Source organism: Diabrotica virgifera, chromosome 9 (genome assembly GCF_917563875.1).
Source record: "Diabrotica virgifera virgifera chromosome 9, PGI_DIABVI_V3a".
Taxonomy (NCBI): Eukaryota; Metazoa; Arthropoda; class Insecta; order Coleoptera; family Chrysomelidae; genus Diabrotica; species Diabrotica virgifera.
In genome coordinates this window covers 74,130,548-74,151,947 of record NC_065451.1, presented here as the reverse complement: position 1 = coordinate 74,151,947, position 21,400 = coordinate 74,130,548, and the positions used below count along the sequence as shown (strand labels likewise).

The 21,400-nt window shown below is 34.9% G+C and overlaps 1 protein-coding gene across 1 annotated transcript in view; it reads left to right on the top strand.

Moving 5' to 3' along the window:
• Positions 1 to 4,435: 4,435 nt before the first annotated feature.
• LOC114339310 (uncharacterized) overlaps positions 4,436 to 21,400 on the top strand; it is a 52,643-nt gene continuing 35,678 nt past the window's right edge. The window contains exons 1-2 of the mRNA XM_028289938.2: positions 4,436 to 4,986; positions 14,272 to 14,538. Coding sequence (XP_028145739.1) covers positions 4,485 to 4,986; positions 14,272 to 14,538 — 769 coding nt within the window. The 5' untranslated portion in view covers positions 4,436 to 4,484. The remainder of the gene's footprint in view (positions 4,987 to 14,271; positions 14,539 to 21,400) is intronic.

Sequence of the window (21,400 nt, the reverse complement as noted above, 5' to 3'; positions counted from 1 at the left end):
TCCCAATCCAGCACTGCACCAAATGAATCAACAATATGCGCAAAATGGAATGAATTATGCTCAAGTAACCTCAGGACACATCAACAGACCAAATAATGGTGAAGATTTAACACACATGATGTCAAGCTTCTTAAATGAATTCAAAAATCTATTTAATCAACTTCTGAACCAAAATAGCATGATCCTGAACATGCTAACAACAGTCATTAGTAAAATAACGAATTAATGGCTCCATCAATTAGAATAGCCGCCTGGTTCGCCAACGGGCTACCAAACCATGTACAGGAAATCACAGCATTTTTAAAAGTAAATAAATTAGATGTTCTTCTCATCTCAGAATCACACTCAACCGAAAGAACAGTAGTAAAAATCCCTTTATATACAACGTACCTTACTCATCATCCTGATGGAACTGCTCACGCAGGAACAGCAATTATTACTAAATCTTCTATTAAGCACTATTTCCTACAAAATTACGCCACACCTAAAATACAAGGAACCATACTAAAAATAGAAACATTTACATGGCCACTTGCCATTGCAGCAATTTACTGTCCTCCTAGACACTCCATATCAATTGAAGAATACGAGACCTTTTTTCAAGAACTAGGACCCCGATTTATAGCAGCTGGAGACTGGAACGCCAAACACACCGTATGGGGATCGAGGCTTATAACACCAAAGGGTAGAAATTTATTGGCGTGCTCGCAGAGAAATAATTTAAACTTCCTTTCGACAGGTCAGCCAACGTATTGGCCGACCGATCAAAACAGGATTCCTGACCTGCTAGACTTTGCCGTTATCAAAGGTATCTCAAATATACATTACAAAATAGAACCCAGTCTTGATTTAAGTTCAGATCACACCGCAATAAGCATAACACTAAGTACAACTGTAATTTGGAAGGAACCTGTGGCAAAACTCTGCAATAAAAGAACCAACTGGGACCAATTTTAAGCTATTATTAACACAAATATAAGCTTAAAACATCGAATTAAAGAACCCCATGAAATAGAAAAAGCAGTGCAACAATTAACAGAAGTAATACAAGATGCTGCATGGAAGTCAACTCCAGATGATACAAAAATTACCACCCTTGATCATAACATTCCTTTACAAATTAAAGAAATTTTAAATGAAAAAAGAAGAGCTAGAGCCAAATGGCAGCGGTCAAGGAATCCCCGGGATAAAACACAATTAAATCGGTTAACACATCAACTGCGTACAGCTTTAATCCAGGCCCGTAATGAGACTTTTAAATATTACATCTCCAACCTAACACCTAATGACCATTCATTATGGCAAGCGACCAAAAAATTCAAGAGACCAATAACATCTATTCTACCAATTAGAAAATCGGATCTAAGCTGGGCAAAAACTGATGAAGAAAAATCAAACACATTGGCACAACACCTCGCCCAGGTATTTAGTCTACATACAGAAGTCAATGCTGAAGATGAAGAAGTATACACATTTCTCGACGCTCCTTGTCAATTATCACTACCACTGAAACCATGTACACCAACAGAGATCTGGAAGGCGATAAATAAAATAAACCCTCATAAGGCTCCAGGTTATGACTTAATTAATGGTGATGTACTAAAGCATTTGCCTAGAAAAGCGATAGTCCTGCTAACTATTGTATATAACAGCATGATAAGATTGTGTCACTTTCCTATTCAATGGAAATACGCACAAATAATTATGATTGCGAAACCGGACAAACCGGCTACAGAACCCTCCTCCTATCGTCCTATAAGCCTTCTACCAATAATGTCAAAAATTTTCGAAAGACTTCTTTTAGTCCGAATTCTCGAAAGAATAAACATAAATAACATAATACCTGACCATCAATTTGGCTTTCGACAGAACTACTCAATAATACAGCAGTGCCATAGGATTGTAAATTATATAAAAGAAACTTTAGAGGGAAAGAAAATGTGTGCGGCAGTATTCCTTGATGTGGAAAAAGCATTTGATAAGGTGTGGCATAAAGGCCTGTTGTATAAAGTGAAAAAGAATATGCCTAATGAAATATACCTGATATTAAAATCATATCTGAACGAGCGATTTTTCCAAGTCAAAGTAAATACCTCACTTTCCAAATATCATCCTACACAATCCGGAGTACCTCAAGGTAGTGTCCTCGGTCCCTTCCTTCATCTCCTTTACACTGCTGATATACCTGCTGATGATGACATTACTATGGCCACATTTGCCGACGATACAGGAATCCTTACATCAGACGATAACCCAGATAGAGCTTCTAACAAACTGCAAAACTATTTAAGTTCACTTCAAACATGGTTAACAAAATGGAAGATTAAAGTAAACGGTGAAAAGTATTCACAAATTACGTTCACAACAAGAAGGATCGACTGTCCACAGGTTCATATTAATAACATTCCTATCCCCTTAAAATCAGATGTCAAGTACCTGGGACTCCATTTGGACCGAAAGCTGACATGGAAGAACCATATCACAACCAAGAAAGCTCAACTAAATTTAAAAGTCAGACAAATGTATTGGCTGCTAGGTAAAAGATCCCAGTTATCATTAGAAAACAAAGTATTATTATACAAAATTATACTAAAGCCGATATGGAGTTATGGCATAGAGTTATGGGGCTACAGCAAACCGAGCAACACTAAAATACTGCAAACTTTTCAATCAAAGACGCTGCGCATGATAGCGAATGCACCATGGTACGTCTCCAATATAACTATCCATAATGACCTTGGGATACCATTCATCGAAGATGTTATTAGACTACAGGCAACCAAAGCCCAAGAAAGAAATTTCGCCCATGAAAGTCAAACTATTCAACAACTCTACCAGCCGCCACTTGTGGGAAGAAGACTGAAAAGGACATGGCCAGAGGACCTAACTGATTAGGTGTATTGGAGAACCATCGATGGATGGTGCCCAAAGCATGCCAGGATTCAAGACTTTGCTACTATTTGCTAAATACTCTGTGTTGTAATTGGAGTAGATTGTAAATTTGCACTTAATAAAATGAAAAAAAAAACTTGTTTACCCCCAGCATGTAGCACATATTCAGCTGAACTCTACGCCATATACCGCGCTGTGAAACTTCTTAACGAGCTTACACTCACAAAAGCCCTGATCATAACAGATTCCCTTAGCTCTCTAAACTCATTAATACATATTTTTCCGAAACATCCTTTTGAAAAGTTGCTAAAATACCAGCTTTCCCAAGCTCATGAACATGGAAGAAGCGTCCAATTTTTATGGGTTCCCTCACACGTCGGAATAATAGGAAATGAAGAAGGTGACAGGACCGCACGAGAGGCAATTTTAAGTGATTTTTCAGAGCCGATAGACAAGTGTGTTTCCAGTGACTTAAAAGCTTATTTTAAAAATAAAGTGTTGTTTTTGTGGCGAAATGGGTGGTCTCAAACTAATTCCAAGCTAAATAAAATTAAAAATAATGTGTCTCAGTGGCTCCCATCGTCGCGCAATAGACGAGAACAAATTGTGGTTACGCGTTTACGTCTAGGTCATACCAGATTAACGCACTCTTACATATTCACAAAGAAAAATCCTCCTATATGTGATCAGTGTAACGTCCGACTAACAGTCGAACACTTTTTAACAATATTGTAATAAATATGACCAAGAAAGACAGCGCTACAAGATCACAAACGCTCTACCACAGGCTCTAGGTCAAAACTGTTCCTGTGACAATAATATAGTTAATTATCTCAGATCCAGAAACATTTTGTACAATCTGTAATTGTTTAATTTTGTTATTTATATTTTGTTCCGTCGCTAATAACCTTTTGGTGGATGCGACATATTTTTCTAATAAAAAAAAATAAAAAAAAAAACAATTGCATATTATATGTTCTGCCGTTATCTTTTTTACCTATTTCAAAGGCGGTATATTGCAGTAGGAGACACTTTTATGAGCCTTTTTAATCGCCTTTGTCCTGGTCTGTTGGACCAATATAGTTGTAGTTGATTGAGTTCCCAGAGGAGGAGTTCCTTTCTGATGTGGCTTTTTTTGATAGTCCACAGAACACTTCTGCACCTTGGAATGAGGTATTAGCTCCTTCTTTTGCAAGGCTTCATTTCCTGCAATTTCCTTGTGACCTAGCACCTACATCAAAGTACTTTGTTTACAGTCCCAAACCAACTTTGAGTCACAAGAAAATGACTTTATAGCTTTTAGGACGCTTGGCTCTCTGAAAAAAAAAAAGACTTTTGCCCTACGATTGTCCCGGTTGAGACATTCTTGGGCACTAATGTCTATGACATGTAGCGTTTCCAAGAGTTCTATGTTGTATCCGTTGCATTTTGGGTAATTGAATACAAACCCAAAAAAAAAAGAGGAAGAAGCAAAAAAATATTTATGCCTCTATTTATGCCTTTATCTATCATTTTGACAGAATGTCAAAAGTATCGAAAATAACGTCATTTATTCGACATTAACCTTGTTAAATACTAAAAATATAAAAGTAATGGAAGCGATAACTGCATACACATACCAAGAACAACAACTGGTAATAAAAAGCGCTATACGAAAACAAGCAGATAAAAAGAAACACGAAGCAATACTAGAGAACCATTTTAACCTTAGAACCAATTCGATCGAAGGCTACTTTATTAGACTCTCAGCTGACAGCAAAAAGCAGTATATTTTACAATTACTGGAAAATCTAAAGTCGCACTTAAGTCTGTATCAGATCTTTAGCGTATTGTCTCTAGGACATGCTAAGATGGATTTTTACTCAATCGTGGATCCAGAGACAAACTTTGTACATGAAAAGCTTGGATTAGATCATGATAGAATGCTGGATAAGAAAACTTTGAAAGAAGCTATAGCTACAGACTTAGAATGGTTTGCAACATTAGATGAGCATGAGCAGATGAATTTTACCTTGCACCTTATTCGGATAGCTGGAGGTTCTGGTAAAGGCAGTTTGTATATGCCGTTGTATAAAATTTATAAAAAGACTTTAGGTAAGTAGTAAATTTCTTTTTTTTATTGGTGTTCCTGCATTACTAAACTCCAACTCCCGAATTTTGGTTTTATATATTGTTTAGTAGCTTTCTATTTCTCTGAATCTTTTGATTGTTACGTTTTCTTTAATTATCATTCATTCTATGATTTCTACTAGTTGTACAGTGAGCACGTAAAGGTTGGAATAAATTCATTTTCTCTAGAATGGACGACTTTGGAAAAAATCCCGAAACACGTCAATTTTTATTTTTAAATTACGATTTTTTGGCATATACATCATACTATTGACGTCACCCATCTGGGCGTGATGACGTCATCGATGATTTTTTTTAAATAAGAAGTCGTGTGTAAATAGGTAGTGTGATAGCTCATTTGACAGGAAATTCAATTCTCTATTCAGTAATATAAACATTAAGATAATTATTTATACAAGGTGTCCAAAAAAATTTGTTTTGAATTTAATTTATTGACATAAAAAGAAGAATGTATGTAATTTATTTAATTCAAAATACATTTTACTGCCCTCAGAAAACAGAAAAAAATGTTAATTTGAAAAGTAATCATTGCTTTTCGCTTAAATTAACTGCTCAAACTGTCAAGAGGCAGGTGGATGGCTGCTAATATTGAATTTAAGCAAAAAAATATTTATTTATCAAATAAACATTTTTTCCTGTTTTCTGATAGCAGTGAAATGTATTTTGAATTAAATAAATTTCACATTCTTCCTTTTATGTCAATAAATTGAATTCAAAACAAATTTTTTTGGACACCCTGTATAAATAATTATATTAATGTTTATATTACTGAATAGAGAATTGAATTACCTTTCAAATGAGCTACTACAGGACCCCTATTCTCGTTTAAAAAAATCATCGATGATGCCATCACGCCCAGATAGGTGACGTCACTAGTATGATATATATGCCAAAAAGGGTCGTAAATTAAGAATAAAAATTGACCTGTTTCGGGATTTATTTCCAAAATTGACCGTTCGTGAAAAAATGAATTTATTCCAACCTTTACGTGCTCACTGTATATCTATGAAAATAAGCAGAAACAAATAAAAACTAGACAGTATTACTCTTTAATATGTTTTTCTATGTTTCACATGTGTGATGTGACAGATGTCGTCAGCTAAAACACATATTAAAGAGAATATCGTCTAGTTTCTTAAAGATATTAGAGAAATTAAAAAAATAAAATATTCAGAAAATATGAGACTACAACAAAATATCAAGGTGTACTCACCTTTGTGCCTTTTTCTCCCTACAAGCTGTCTCAAACTTTTGTTTCGGTTAAAACACATGCTAAATTATAAAACCGTCTATTTTTTTTATTTCTCAAGATATCAGAGACATTCAAAAAACAAAATGTTCACAAAACACAAGAGTACAATACAATTTCAATATATACTCCCATTTGTACCTCGTCCTCCCTACAGGGCGTCTCAAACTTAACATAATAAAAAACATTTCTTTTCTTCCACCCGGTATAAGTAAAAAAAAGTTTGAGTAAACCTTTGCATAACTGTGTAAATACTAAAGAGAAGTCTAAAATATTAAAAAAAAATTTGCGAAATCCGTTAATCTGTTCACGAAAAAATCTACTATAAAAATTCAGCAAATTTTCTATATCCCTAACTTTTGACGAGCAGTTTATTTCTTAGCATGTTGTTCCTACAATTCGTAAATCTATATTATAACAACTATTAAAACAGAGAGTACGGTCCTGACAATGATAATATACATCACGTTGTAAACCGCTGCGAAATTTATCAGTTTTTAAATGATAAAAACACAGTTTAAAATTATTTTGTTAGTTCCTCCACAGTGTTATAGTGGAAACACCATGTAAACCTCGCAAACCTGACGTGAGTACCAAAAACCACATCATGTTATATTTATATTAATAATAATATAACCTATAAAATATCCAAGAAATATAAATAGGACCAGTTTTGGGCCAAGATCCACACCGGTTTTTGAACCGGCGAGAGGGCCGGCCTTGCAACGTCTCCAAAATTAATCAAACATGACGTCGAATGACACCATGAACACTACCCAAACTACATCTCACATCTCATATTCAAGTGTTGTTAACACGTTTAAACAACCAACAAAAGACGAAGCCATAGTTCTTTCTAGTATTGAAGGAACCAAAGTTCAAGAGTACATCATAGCCGTCGGTTCAATAGTTGGTCCACGTAACGTATCTTTCGCTTCCAGAATAGCCAATAATAGAATATGTATGTATCTCTCTTCTAAAAATATGGTTGATTCATTGCTGCATTCCCACAAATACGTCAATATAAAAGAAACTCAAGTAGAAATAAGAAGACTTATCACCCCAGCTCAAAGACTGATAATATCAAACGCTGGTCCTTCTGTTCCAACCACGTTAATTGAACAAGAACTACGTAAAATGGGTATAAACGCCATCTCTAAAATGACTTTTCTTAGGGTAGGAATGCCTGAAAGTGAATACAGCCATGTCTTGAGTTTTAGAAGGCAAACATTTATCACACCTTTAGAAAATATGTCCATTCCCGATTCTTTCATAATCTCTCATGATAATACCACTTACAGACTATACCTTTCTATAGAAGGATTCAACTGTTCAAAATGCAAGACTATTGGTCACCAGGAAACAGAATGTCCTGATAATGCTAATACAATCACTTCTAATGCAACCACTTCTAATACAACCAATCTTGACTCAACCAATTCTAATTCACCCACTTCTAATACAACAAATCCTGACCCAACCAATTATAATCCAACCACTTCTAAAGCTCTTCCAGAAACCTCCCAAAACACACAATATATAACAAATCTACCTTATAACCAAACAGAACAAAAACCTTCTGACAAAGCCTTAATATCCACCTCTAACGATCACCCAGCATCTTTCCAAAACATATTAGATCAGATCCCAGACGTACAGGTCTCTAATAACCAATTAGAATCTACCATAGAAACTGACGACATGTCAAGACCTACAAATAATACAAATGAAACAAACACTTTAAAAATCCCAACATCATCAACTTCCAACAAGATCAGCAATCTTACTCCATTAGAAATAACACAACCTAAAATTATTCCAAACGTCACAAAACATCAAAAAAGGCTCATCTCATCGTCTCCAGAAATCAACCAAAATACCACACAGACCGATTCTCATATCTTCACTTCTCCAGTAACAAGGAAATCAAAGAAAAAAACAAAAACGTCTAAAAGAAATTCTCGAGATGAACTTTTACTTTCCCTAGAGACAATAAAAGACAAAATCGCAAACAGATCACCACCACTTGTCCTTAACTTCGACGAAATATGTGACTTTCTCGAAAACACATTAAACGCAAAACATCCCGAAATAACCTCAAAAAACTATTCGAACGAAACAGCCGAATTAATTCAGATCCTTAATTTTGTTCACGCTTATACCCACAATTCAAAATTAAAAAATAATATAACTCGATTAAGAAAGAAACTAAGCCCCAATAATTTCTCTTCCACAGAAGAGACCGATGAAACACATTCTCAGTCAGAACTCGAAAATGTCTAACCTTTATATATTACAGTGGAATATTAATGGGTTCTACACCCATTTAGAACAATTAAAACTTCTAATAAATTAAACATGCCCAAAGATCTTATGTCTTCAAGAAACTCATTTTAAGCAATCCAATATTAATCTTCAAAACTACCAATGTTTTCCAAAAAACAGAATAGCACAACAGGCAAGTGGCGGAGTAGCCATCTTTGTAAGAACAGACGTAGAAGCTAAGCCAATCACATTAAGAGTGTCCTCAATTTCAAAAAGAAAGAAGATCCCATAGAATCACAGACGATGACCTCAAGACAATCCTCACCAAAAAAGTTTCATCAGTGTTAACATATTTAAAAGACATCAAATTGTATAACTCTACTTAATGTAATACTTTGTATTGTTTATATCCACTAATAACCCTGCGCGGTTGATGTGGTTTTGTGTTTTAAATAAAAAAAAAAAACTATTAAAACAAATTTTTCTTACATGTTATTATGGGTTTTTAAATGACCTAAAGTCGAGGTTTATTCAGAATTCGTTTATGCAAATGTAAAATGAAGACACCAAGTTATTACAGAAGATAGGATCGATTAGATTATAGTCATATAAATAAAAACATAATGCGAAAGAGTCAAGATTTTAACAGTTTTAAATGACAACTATACCCGATATAAATTAGAAATCTGTTACAGCCGTATCGACCTGAAATTCTTTTGCACTCATCACATTAAACAGATGTGAGATGTTGGAATCGAAACAGATGCCGCCGATTCGTTTCTCTATGTTACCTATTCCGAGAGATCAGTTCAAGTTTCATTTCAAATCTCTTGCCCGGTCGTTCCGGAAAGTGTACTCAACTACGGCCGACGCTGGAATCGAAACCGATGCCGTCAAAGTTTTGTCATTTGTAATACGTGGAATAGTCGATTGAAACATAATTCCGACGTACCCGCTCCAGTTCCATCATGCCATCCCTAATCGAAACGAACGTAACCGATGCGTTTCTTGTGGCTTACTACGGTGGCTCTTTCGATGTCTAAATGGCTGTGTTAAAACCTATTCCGAGCGAGAATCCAGTTCGAGTTTATGTGCTGAGATGTTCTAATATTGTGGAGTTTAGAATGTTCTCCACCCAAGAAACTTTTAAAATTCTTCTACAGCTCCAGATCAGGAAAGTCTCAAGTCGATTTAGATCGATTTTATTCACAATCACAATCCATGAGTCGACACCATAAAGTATGAACGAGAACACGTAGCAGTATATTAGGCGGATCCTCAATGCCAATTTTGGGTCTCTGTTACATAATACCTTTGACATCCTTCTAAAAGCGGCTCTAGACTGCTCTATCCTAGATCTAAGTTCGCCGTGAGTCTCTGCGTTACAATTTAATTGATATCCAAGGTAAATAATTTAATCAACTTGCTCAAGTTACTTGTCTACTACTTCTATTTATCTATCTCTCTATTGCCTTTCATTTGTCCAAAGTTGAACGTAGGCCCCATTATTTTTCCACTCTTCTCGGTTCAGTGTTAATTCTGTCCTTGGGTAATCTGGTCCATGCGTATCTTTTTAGGACATCCGACCATCTCATCTCTGGTCTGCTCTTTTCTCTTTTATCTTCCGTCTTTTTGTCTGCTTTTGTGTTCCATTTGAGAGTAGCTGCATGTTTGTTTACGTCTTTTACTTTGATTTTATTTCTGATCCATGTATTTTTCTTTTTATCACTTATTTTGATACCCAGCATCTTTTTTTTGGATTAAAGTGGAAAGCTCTTAGCAGACTAGGGAAGGTGTCCCTAGTACTGTTGGACTCGGACAGGAGAGGAGAACTAGAGTATGTTCCATGCGTCCCGCGTGCCCCCCATAACCATCCGCCTACCAACTAAAACCACCCCCTCTTCCGACCCGGAACATCCCTGGGCGTGTTCATTAGTGAACGATACATAGGGATATTCCGCGCGGTCTGTAAGTAGGTCCCAAGAAGATTTGCATAAGCCCTGCTATGCTCTCCTCACCTTCCTAAGAGCGGAAAGGAGGCTAGGGGAGATCTTTAAGGGACGTGTTGAATTGAAATAAAGATAAGGTAGGGGTTGAGGTCATGTGTATCTGTGTACAATATTACTAAATCTTATACTTAATGTAAGATAGGGAATAGGGGTATATCTCTGTATACGATGTTTGTAAATCTTACTGAGAAAAGTATTGTTTTTTGTAATTTTTATTTTTTTTACTTTTTTATTTATTTAATTTTTTTTTATTTTTTATTGTTATTTTTTATTTTTTTTTATTTTTTATTCTGCTGACTTTCAGGGCCCACTTCACCCGTTTTGTTGTTCTGCCCGTTCTAGAGACGTTTTACGTTTTACGATGCGATGGCCGTAACGATGTCAATTATAAATTCAAAATTCAGTTTGTTCTCGATCACGACCTTAATTATATTATCTGGGCCTTCATCAACGAATCTGTTCCTGAGCTACGACGCTACACCGGAAGACACAGTGTTCTGCGTCTTCTCACGTGACAGGTCCGGCACACTTCGTCACTCTCTTGCCGATTCTGTGAGTGAACGCCCGGAAGGACCCGTGTCCAGTTAAAAATTGAGTAAAATAAAAATTAACCCTCTTAAACTTGCAAGCGTACCACGTCCCTACAATCGGAATGAGTTTTTGGTCCATTGGGCTTTGTTGTGTTCCGCCTCCCATTCTGCCTGCCAGTCCGTGAGAAGCTGCTCTCTGGCAGCCACTCTTACGTCCGGAAGTTGACCGTTTTGTTGTTCGTATAATGTTTTTCTTTCCCTGGCTAGCAGGTAGATAGGAGGAGCGCCTGCTATCACCTGTAAGGCCGTGGTAGACGTAGTCTTGTATGCGCTGACTACGTTCAACAGAGGTTTCCTCTGGGCCTTGTTTAGCAGGTCTCTATATTTTTTATAGCGTAGAACCTCGACCCAGACTGGAGTTCCGTAGAGAAGGGTGGACTGTATAGTTTTTTATGTGTTTATTAGGCAATCTGTTATAACATATAACAATAGGCAAATTTTATCTGAGAAATAAGGACATGAAGAGATTGTGACCAGCGCCACATATCTCTATAGAGATAATATTAAATTACTGTATTACATATATATTAACTTATCTACTGTAACAATATTAATGTGTGTGCGGTAAATCTAATGGTGTCTGTCTCTCTAACAGTTTTGTTTGCTGACTGTTGTCAAACAAATTAATTGCAAGCACATTCGCGTGGCTTTCAAGACGTACGATGTATTTTGCACTTAACTCCACTATCACTTCACTGACGGTTTTCGTTTCCAGATCATTGTAAATATCCCTGTTAGTAACAAACCACGGATCATCGATTATTGAACGTAACACCTTGGACTGGAATCTCTCAATTATGGATACATTCGACTTGGATGCTCTTCCCCAGAGCTGCAGACCATATGCCCAGACTGATTTGAATATTGTGTTGTAGACTAGCAGTTTATTTCTTGTCGTAAGCTTAGACTTACGCCCTAGAAGCCAATAATGCTTACTAAATTTTATGCACAGTTGTTTCCGTTTATTCCATATATGGGTTCTCAAAGTTAATCCCCTGTCCAAGTGCATGCCGAGATATTTTACAGAGGTAACTGAGGGAATTACCTTATTATTTATTGTTACTGTAGGTGATTCACCGTGACATTTTGTAAAAACAATATGGTTTGATTTATGTTCATTCAATTTAATTCTCCAATTTTGTGTCCATGTACTTATTTGATTTATTACTCTCTGGAGGTTTGCAGCAGCTTCGACGGGATTTTTGTGTACTGCTAGGATTGCATTATCGTCTGCAAAGGTGGTGGTCGTTGTATTACGATTTGTGGGTAGGTCGGCTGTGTAAATCAGATACAGTTGTGATCCCAGAACGCTTCCTTGCGGTACCCCTGATCTGATGGGATATAGTTTTGTATAGGCTGACTCAAACTCCACTCGAAAGTATCTTTCTGATAAATACGACTTAAGGAGTGTATATAGTTCCTCTGGTAAGTTATTTTTCAGTTTATACAACAGTCCTTGATGACAAACTTTATCAAAAGTCTGGCTACCATCGAGGAATGCTGCTGAACAGTAACTTTTTTCTTCAAATGTTTTATTTATAACGTTGACCAATCTGTGAACTTGTTCGACGGTAACATGCTCTTTCCTAAAGCCAAATTGGTGGTCGGGTATCATATTTCTGTCTCTTAGTATTTGTAGAAGTCTTTTTTCGATTATTTTTTCCATGATCTTAGACATTACTGGCAATAAACTAATTGGTCAATATGAAGTGGGCTCATTCGAGGTTTTCCTGATTTTTGTTTAAGGATAATTTCCGCAATTTTCCATTGGATTGGGAAGTGTTTTAGCCTTAGTACCGCATTACACAACTGAGTTAGCATTTTAATTGCTTTAGTAGGTAGATTTTTAATTACCTCACCTGTGATTAACTCATAGCCAGGTGCTTTCTTTTTTATTAGATTATTGTTGATTATGTTTTGAAATTCTTTGGGTGAAATGAAACGTGTAGTGTGTTTTCTCCTGTCGGGGTTTGGTTCTGTAGGAAACTGTAGATTTCTTGATCGTTATTTGTTGCAGCAGCTGGTATAGGTTTGAAAACTTCTTCTAGGTATTCGTCGAAAGTTTCTGCCTTTTCATTGTTTGTTCTGGCTCATGTTCCGTTGGATTTTCTAATGGATGGGATATGACGATGTTGCTGTTTTAATTTTTTTGTAGCCTTCCATAGCGCATAATCGCTGGCATCTGACGGCGTTAAATTTTCTAGGTATTCTTGAACGATATTATTTTTTATTTGTTTTAGTAGTTCCTTTCAATTGTCGTGCTGCTCGATTGAGCCTTAACTTGTCATCTGGATGTCTAGTTTGCTTTCAAGTTCTACTCAGATACCTTTTTCAATTATTTTTTCTCTGATATTTATTGGACAATTAATTTTTTTTTTGCTTTTGTTGGTGGAGGTGTTGATTTCCATGCGGCTTCCTGAATCGTTGTTGTGTAATTTTGGATTTCTTTTTCTGGTTTTTCTGGTGACTTTAGTCATACGTTTAGTTCAATATTTGCTTCAACCCTTTCTCTGAAAGCTTGCCAGTTGGTTTTGTAATTGTGCAACTTGGGCAGAGGCTCCTTTTCGTTAATTCCTGAATGCACAGTTGCTACTACAGGAGTATGATCAAACTCTATATCAAAATTTGATTCGATACTTTTATATATTTCCTTGAGAACACTTTTGTAACAAAGAAATCTAAACAGTCGGGAACTTTCTGCGGGTCGGATGGCCAGTATGTAGGCTGATACGTAGACAAATGGTCCAAGTGTTGTTCTGATATGATTTGATGTAGTACCCTGCCTCTTCCAGGAGCGCACAGTCTTGAACCCCAACTAGGATGTTTGGCGTTATAGTCTCCACCTGCCAGGAAACGGTTACCAAGTTGGTTAAAGAGATTACTTAAAGAATTTTTGTTAGCTCTATAATTTGGTGGGCAGTATACAGCAGCTATCGAGATTGGTACGATCCAATCTTCTATTTCAATGGAGACTGCTTGTAGATCTGGTTGTTCAATCTTTTGTAATAGTGTGGAGGTACAGTCTCCTTTACCCAGCATCTGCCGTTCCATTGCCCTTTGAGTCTTGTGATCTTCTCCATATTTTCCTTTATGAAGGTCCATACTACTTACTTACCATTAAATTTATTTATTGTAGGTGACTTTGTAAAAACTCACACTTATTCCAAAAAATCGGTGATAGATGACGATAGTGATGACGATGATCTTATTTTGCCTGAGTATGACCCGAAAGATCCATCGTCAGTTGAAGTGGAAAAGCAAAGAAAAAAGTGGACGGAGCTTCTAAATAAATATAAAGGTGAAGTATACCCAATACCTGTGGCCAGTAAAATAAAATTGACGAAAGACGAAAAAAATGGCAAGAAGAAACAAAAGGAAAAGAAACCAAAGAAATCTAAGAAAGGTGAGACGGTAATATTAAATTAATAATATTAAATCAATATTGTGTTGATGTTGTTTATCCTGTTATTCCTCATCGGATTCTAATTTTTGTTTTACTTTTTTCAAGGTATCTTGGTGGGGTGCTTAATTGATTTTTGTTTAATGTTTATTTTGCAAAACTCCCAAAAACTTCGAAAATTTAAGTCCCACCTTTGCGGCTTCTAATAGTACTGATCATTACCTATCCAATAATTTTGAAAATCGGTTATACCATTCAAAATTTGCCGAGCTCAGAAATATGACTCAATTTCTATTTAAAAAAAGGGAAAATATGGATATGTATGTATGTGACTGGAAAAGTTAAACCGATCTGAATTTTTTTTCTGTGTTTGAAGAGGGAGCCAGGGCCGATTCAGAACCATTGTAGTTTATGACTTTTGACTACCCATAAGCCAGCTATAGGACTTGGTAGGTAAAAAATGGCATATTTTTTGGAGGTATATATTTTCGGTTCAAGAAGAGACATGAGAACTGTAAATAAACCAAATCAATAGTGTTGAGTTAAGCTTTCAAATGGTGTCTAAGTGGTCAGGATGAGACATACACACGGCTCAGTATCGCCGAAAAACTGAAAAACTAAACTTTGAAAATTTTTGTTTTTCAACAATTACTCAAAATTTCAACCTACGAATTGCGCCAATAACTGAACGTTTCTAGAAGGACTCTAGACGAATCTGACGGTGTATACCTCATATCCGGGAAAATTCCAATTTTTAAGTTTGGTTTAAGTTTGGTAGGGTTCATAAATATGATCAAATCTATTTCCTATGGGAAAAACGGTTTTTCAAGCTCAATAATTCCTGTAACAGCTTCAGTTATCATACTTGACCTTAGATGCATCATATACTACTTGTCAATACGTTTCAAACTTATGTTTAGTGATCAGAATCGGTTAAGCCGTTTAGAAGTTATTAAGCTACAAATGTATAATAAAATTAAGGATTATTCCCAAAATGGTTTATGTAATTGTAGTGGATACGACGCTAAATTTGATCTGGCAACGGGCAATCCGAGTTCATTAACCGGCCATCCCAATATTTTTTTCAATTTATTTGGAATAGAAAAAAAATCTAGTGTACATTCGATGGACACTAGATCATTTGGGAGATAATGCGACAAAGGCGACCATTTATAAAGATTAACGTATAATCGAGAAAAATTGCATTCAACTTCATATATTTAATTTAAAAAAAACTTTAAAAAACTACTGATACAAGAATAAAAAACTGCCAATCGCCGTAAAAATGAGTGGCGCATACAATATTCCAGCTACAAAAGATCTGATATGAATATTACGTGGCGCGAAAATGTATTTTCATTTTGATGTAAAATAAAATTTATTTTTTAAGTTTTATTTTAAACGATTTTTCCATAATATTTGCTAAATTTGAAGTAAACGCGTCACAAAAGAGTTTCAAAATTCAAACTGTATCAAAGTTACTTGCATCAAAATGAAAATAAATTTTCGCGCCACGTAATATTCAAGTCAGATCTTTTGTAGCTGGAATATTGTATGCGCCACTCATTTTTACGGCGTTTAGCGTTTTTTATTCTTGTTACATTATACAATAATAATAATATTATATGTATAAGCATTTGTGTTGATTTATACAATGTCCTGAAAGAGAGTTTGTCCAATGATCCACTCTCTGTATGCACTGTTACATTCTTACATTTATGTTAAAAAGTTGCAAGGAAAAGTAGAAGGAAAGCGAGGACCAGGAAGGCGAAGGATTTCCTGGCTGAAAAATCTACGTACGGGGTTTAACACAACAACCACAAATCTTTTTAGAGCAGTCGTGTACAAATTGCCATGATGGTCGGCAACATCCGAAACTGATAGGCACTACAAGAAGAAGAAGAATGTTAAAAAGAATAAAAATTTATAACATCACATTATTTCATTGCTGTTAAAAGAATAAAACTATCACAATTTAAAATTAATTTCTTATGTACAATTGCTGCTAGAATGGTAGATCCAAAGGTGTTCTTATTTTCAGCCTTCAGGTTTCTTCACTGTTGTCAAGCAGATCTATTGCCGGTGTGTTTGGATGTTTCTCTAAGGATCTTAGGTCGTTTGTGCTAATAAGCTCTTTGGTCACTGCAGTAACCGTTGGCATCTCTAAATCATTATAAATATCTCGGTTGGTTACAAACCAGAGATCATCTACTGCGCAGGGCTTTTGACTGGAATCTCTCGATGAGAGCAACGTTCGATTTAGATGCTGTTCCACATATTTAGATTCCATAGGTCCACACTGGTTTGAAAACGGTATTGTACGCTAGTAATTTGTTCCGTAATGATAATTGTGATTTTCCGCCAAGAAACTAATACAGCTTTTTCCATTTAGTATCCAGCTGCTTTCATTTTTTTCATATGTAAGTACGCCAGGTTAGATGTTTGTCCAGGTGTATTCCCAAATATTTTACGCTGTCTGTTTTACGTATTAGTTCATTGTTACATGTGATGCTTGGCGTTTCACTATGGTATTTTGTAAGTGTGCAGATTTAATTTCATTTATTTTAATTCTCCATTTTCTGCCCACGTTGTTATATTGTTGAGACGCGCTTGTAGTTAGGTCGCTGCTATTTTGGGATTTCTGTTTACTGATAATATAGCTGTGTCATCCGCAAACGTAGAGGTGACTGTGTCATCAGTACATGGCAGATCATTCGTGATGAGTAGTTTAAGACTGGCCCTAACTCACTCCCTTGTGGGACTCGTGATTTGATGATGCGTACAGTCGGAAAAATGAAAGAATACCCATGAACGATCACATCAATCACTTATTTTGTATTTGCTGTCTTTTTCTATAAATAACAAACGTTTGTAATAGAAAAAGACAGCAAATACAAAATAAGTGATTGATGTGATCGTTCATGGGTATTCTTTCATTTTTCCGACTGTAGTTTAGTTACTTTATTTTCATACAGGGTGAGTCATGAGGAACCGTGCATACTCCTACCTCGTATAGAGGCTCCTATGGGGAATAACAAATGACCATTAAAAAGTGTCTGCTCCCATTTTTTAATAATATACAGGGCGAGTTTCGCATTTTGACAGAAATTTGTATTCGTCATAATTTTTGAACGGTCAGATCGATGTGTCTCTTATTTTGACCAATCGTTACACTATTACCACCTAATCAACTAATTTATTCAAACTAGAAAAAAATCAGGTCCGGCTTTAAAAAAATTAGTTCGTTTGGGTCTTAGAAAAAATTTCACCCTGTATACGCTTTTTGAAAACTCTAATATGAATTTTACAAATTAGACAAATAGGCAATTAAAATGGCATATTTATTTTTTTCCGCACACGATTACTTAATTTTTTATAAAAAAATCAAATTTCACTATGAATTAAAAGTTTGGTAAAGTGAATCATAGATTTAAAAAAAATAACTTTTATTACAAAAGTTAATTTTTTTTGCACAAATAAGTAATTTATGTTACCATCCAATTAACTGATTTATTCAAACTGGAGAAAAATCAGGTCCGGATTTAAAAAATTAGTTCGTTTTGGTCTTAGGAAAAATTTCACCCTGTATACGCTTTTTGAAAACTCTAATATGAATTTTACAGATAAGACAAATAGGCAATTAAAATGGCATATTTATTTATTTCCCCACACGATTACTTAATTTTTTATTAAAAAATCAAATTTGTCGGAATTTTAACCTAAAAATGAAAAAAAATGAACTCACGGTTTAACTCGCTACAACTCTGTTCCATTTTAATATTTATTTTTCTGAAATTTTTACAGCACATACCTCTTACCATTGTGAAGACTATGAAAATTGTTGTAGACTTTCAGTCTTCTTCTTGTAAAAGTTGCAAACTTGTAAATCGCAAAAATTAGGTGGAAAAATTTAAAATTTATCAATTTGATTACGTCTATGTTAAACTATAGAGTCCAGAAGAAGTGTTATGGGAAGTTTTAGATCTAGACGTGTTATAAAAAAAAAAAAAAAATGGTAAAACTTTTAATTTTAAGAAAAACGTTGTTTTTGTAAATTAATTTTTGTAAAAAAAGTTAATTTTTTTAAATCTATGCAAAAACTTTGCCAAACTTTTTATGCATAGTCAAATTTGATTTTTTAATAAAAAAATAAGTAATCGTGTGGGGAAAAATAAATATGCCATTTTAATTGCCTATTTGTCTTATTTGTAAAATTCATATTAGAGTTTTCAAAAAACGTATACAAGGTGAAATTTTTTGTAAGACCCAAACAAACTAATTTTTTAAATCCGGGCCTGATTTTTTTCTAGTTTGAATAAATCAGTTGATTGGGTGATAACATAATTTAAATATTTATTCAAAAAAAATTCATTTTTGTAATAAAAGATATTTTTTTGTAAATCTATGGTTCACTTTACCAAACTTTTAATTATTCATAGTCAAATTTGTTTTTTTTTTATACAAAATTAAGTAATCGTGTGGGGAAAAAATAAATATGCCATTTTAATTGCCTATTTGTCTAATTTGCAAAAATCATATTAGAGTTTTCAAAAAGCGTATACAGGGTGAAATTTTTTTTAAGAGCAAAACGAACTTATTTTTTAAATCCGGGCCTGACTTTTTTCTTGTTTGAATAAATCAGTTGATTGGTGGTAACATAAATTAAATATTTGTTCAACAAAAATTAATTTTGGTAATAAAAGTTAATTTTGTTAAATATATGGTTCGCTTTACCAAACTTTTAATTCATAATCAAATTTTATTTTTTTATAAAAAATTAAGCAATCGTGTGCGGAGAAAAATAAATATGTTATTTTAATTGCCTATTTGTCTAATTTGTAAAATTCATATTAGAGTTTTCAAAAAGCTTATACAGGGTGAAATTTTTTTTAAGACCAAAACGAACTAATTTTTTTTAAAGCCGGACCTGATTTTTTTCTAGTTTGAATAAATCAGTTGATTAGGTGGTAATAGTGTAACGATTGACCAAAATAAGAGACACATCGATCTGACTGTTCAAAAATTATGACGAATACAAATTTCTGTCAAAATGCGAAACTCTGTATATTATTAAACAATGGGAGCAGACACTTTTTAATGGTCATTTGTTATTCCCCATAGGGGCCTCTATACGAGGTAGGAGTATGTACAGTTCCTCATGACTCACCCTGTACCTGACTCTGAAGTGTCGTTTTTCTAAGTAGGATTTTTGTATCAAATATATTGTTTTTGGCAGCTGCATTTTTAATTTGTAAAAGAGTCCCTCATGGCACACCTTGTCAAATGCTTGGCTCACATTCAAGAAAACTGATTCACAGTTTTTATCTTCGAATGGTTTGATAATTGTGTTAACATCATGCTGCACTTGTTCTACTGTCAAGGGTTTCTGACGAGACTCAAACTGATAGTCTGGGATTAAGCTTTTTGCTGCGAAAGCTTCCATCAGTCTTTTCATCAGTAACTTTTCCATTATTTTGACAAGACTGGTAGTAAACTGATTGATCGATAGGAGCTAGGTTCATGTGACAGTTTTCCCTGTTTATGAATTAATATGATTTCTGCTACCTTCCATTGTGCAGGGAAGTATTTCAGTCTTAGAGCTGCGTTGAAAAGTTGCGTCAACATAACGACCACTTTTCTCGGGAGTTCTTTTATACGATACCAGGTCATATCCAGGTGTTTTCTTGCGATATAAGTGATTTTTTATAACGTCGTGAATTTCTTGAATGGCAAAGTTTTTAATACGCTCCATTTGTTGCTCGTTTTCCTCAAGGAATGCATATATTTCGTCGTCATTAATTCCGTTTGTAGGTGGTAACGGCTGAAATACTTCCTCCAAGTATCTACCGAAAACTTCTACCTTTTCTCCATCTGTTTTGGCCAATGTACCATCAGATTTGCTAATTGGTGGGATTTGATCTCCAAGATGTTTTAGGTGTGTTGTGGCTTTCCAGAGCCTACAGTCAGTATCGGCTGAGAGTTTTGTAGATATTCTATGAATGAATTATTTTGAAGTCATCTAAGTGTTTCTTTTAGCTGTCTTGCAGCTCGATTGTATCTTCGTCTATTATCTGCGAATGCCTTTTTCTTTGCCATGTGTTTCTTAGTCTTCGATTTTCGTTAATTATCTCCCTGACATTTAACGATGGCACTTCATTAAAGTTGTGTTCGCATACTTCATTAATAAAAAGAAAATATGCAAAATAATGTTACTCGACGTTTTCAAACTCACTCATAGATGAATTCAAACTATTCAAGGCACACTCAAACTCGGTGTTCATATTCCTGTAAAATGACGTAAAATGCAAAATAATGTTACTCGACGTTTTCAAACTCACTCATAGATGAATTCAAACTATCCAAGACACACTCAAACTCGGTGTTCATATTCCTGTAGATCAGAGAGGCAAGCATCATAATAGATCAACGGCGAATTCATGAGAGTAGGAACTTGTTTACGAATTATTTCAACAAATTTCCAAAAGAGTCGCACTCACACTCGCACTATTCTCTAGGTAAAACACAAAAAGAATAATTGAGTTCTGATCTAAATTTGTCAAAAATGTATCAATGTTTCCAAACGGAAAATCCTAATGTTGCTGTGAGTACAAAGTTTTATGATATAGGGCAGTTTACTTGTTTTTGCTTTGAAGTTATGATAAGATGATATTATTACGCCTGAATATGATCCGAAACACCCTTCGTCAATTGAAGTCGAAAAGTAAAGAAAAAGGTGGACCGAGCTTCTAAACAAATATAAAAGTGAAGTATACCCAATACCTGTGTCTAGTAAAATAAAATTGACGAAAGACGAAAAAAGTGGCAAGAAGAAACAAAAGGAAAAGGAACCAAAGAAATCTAAGAA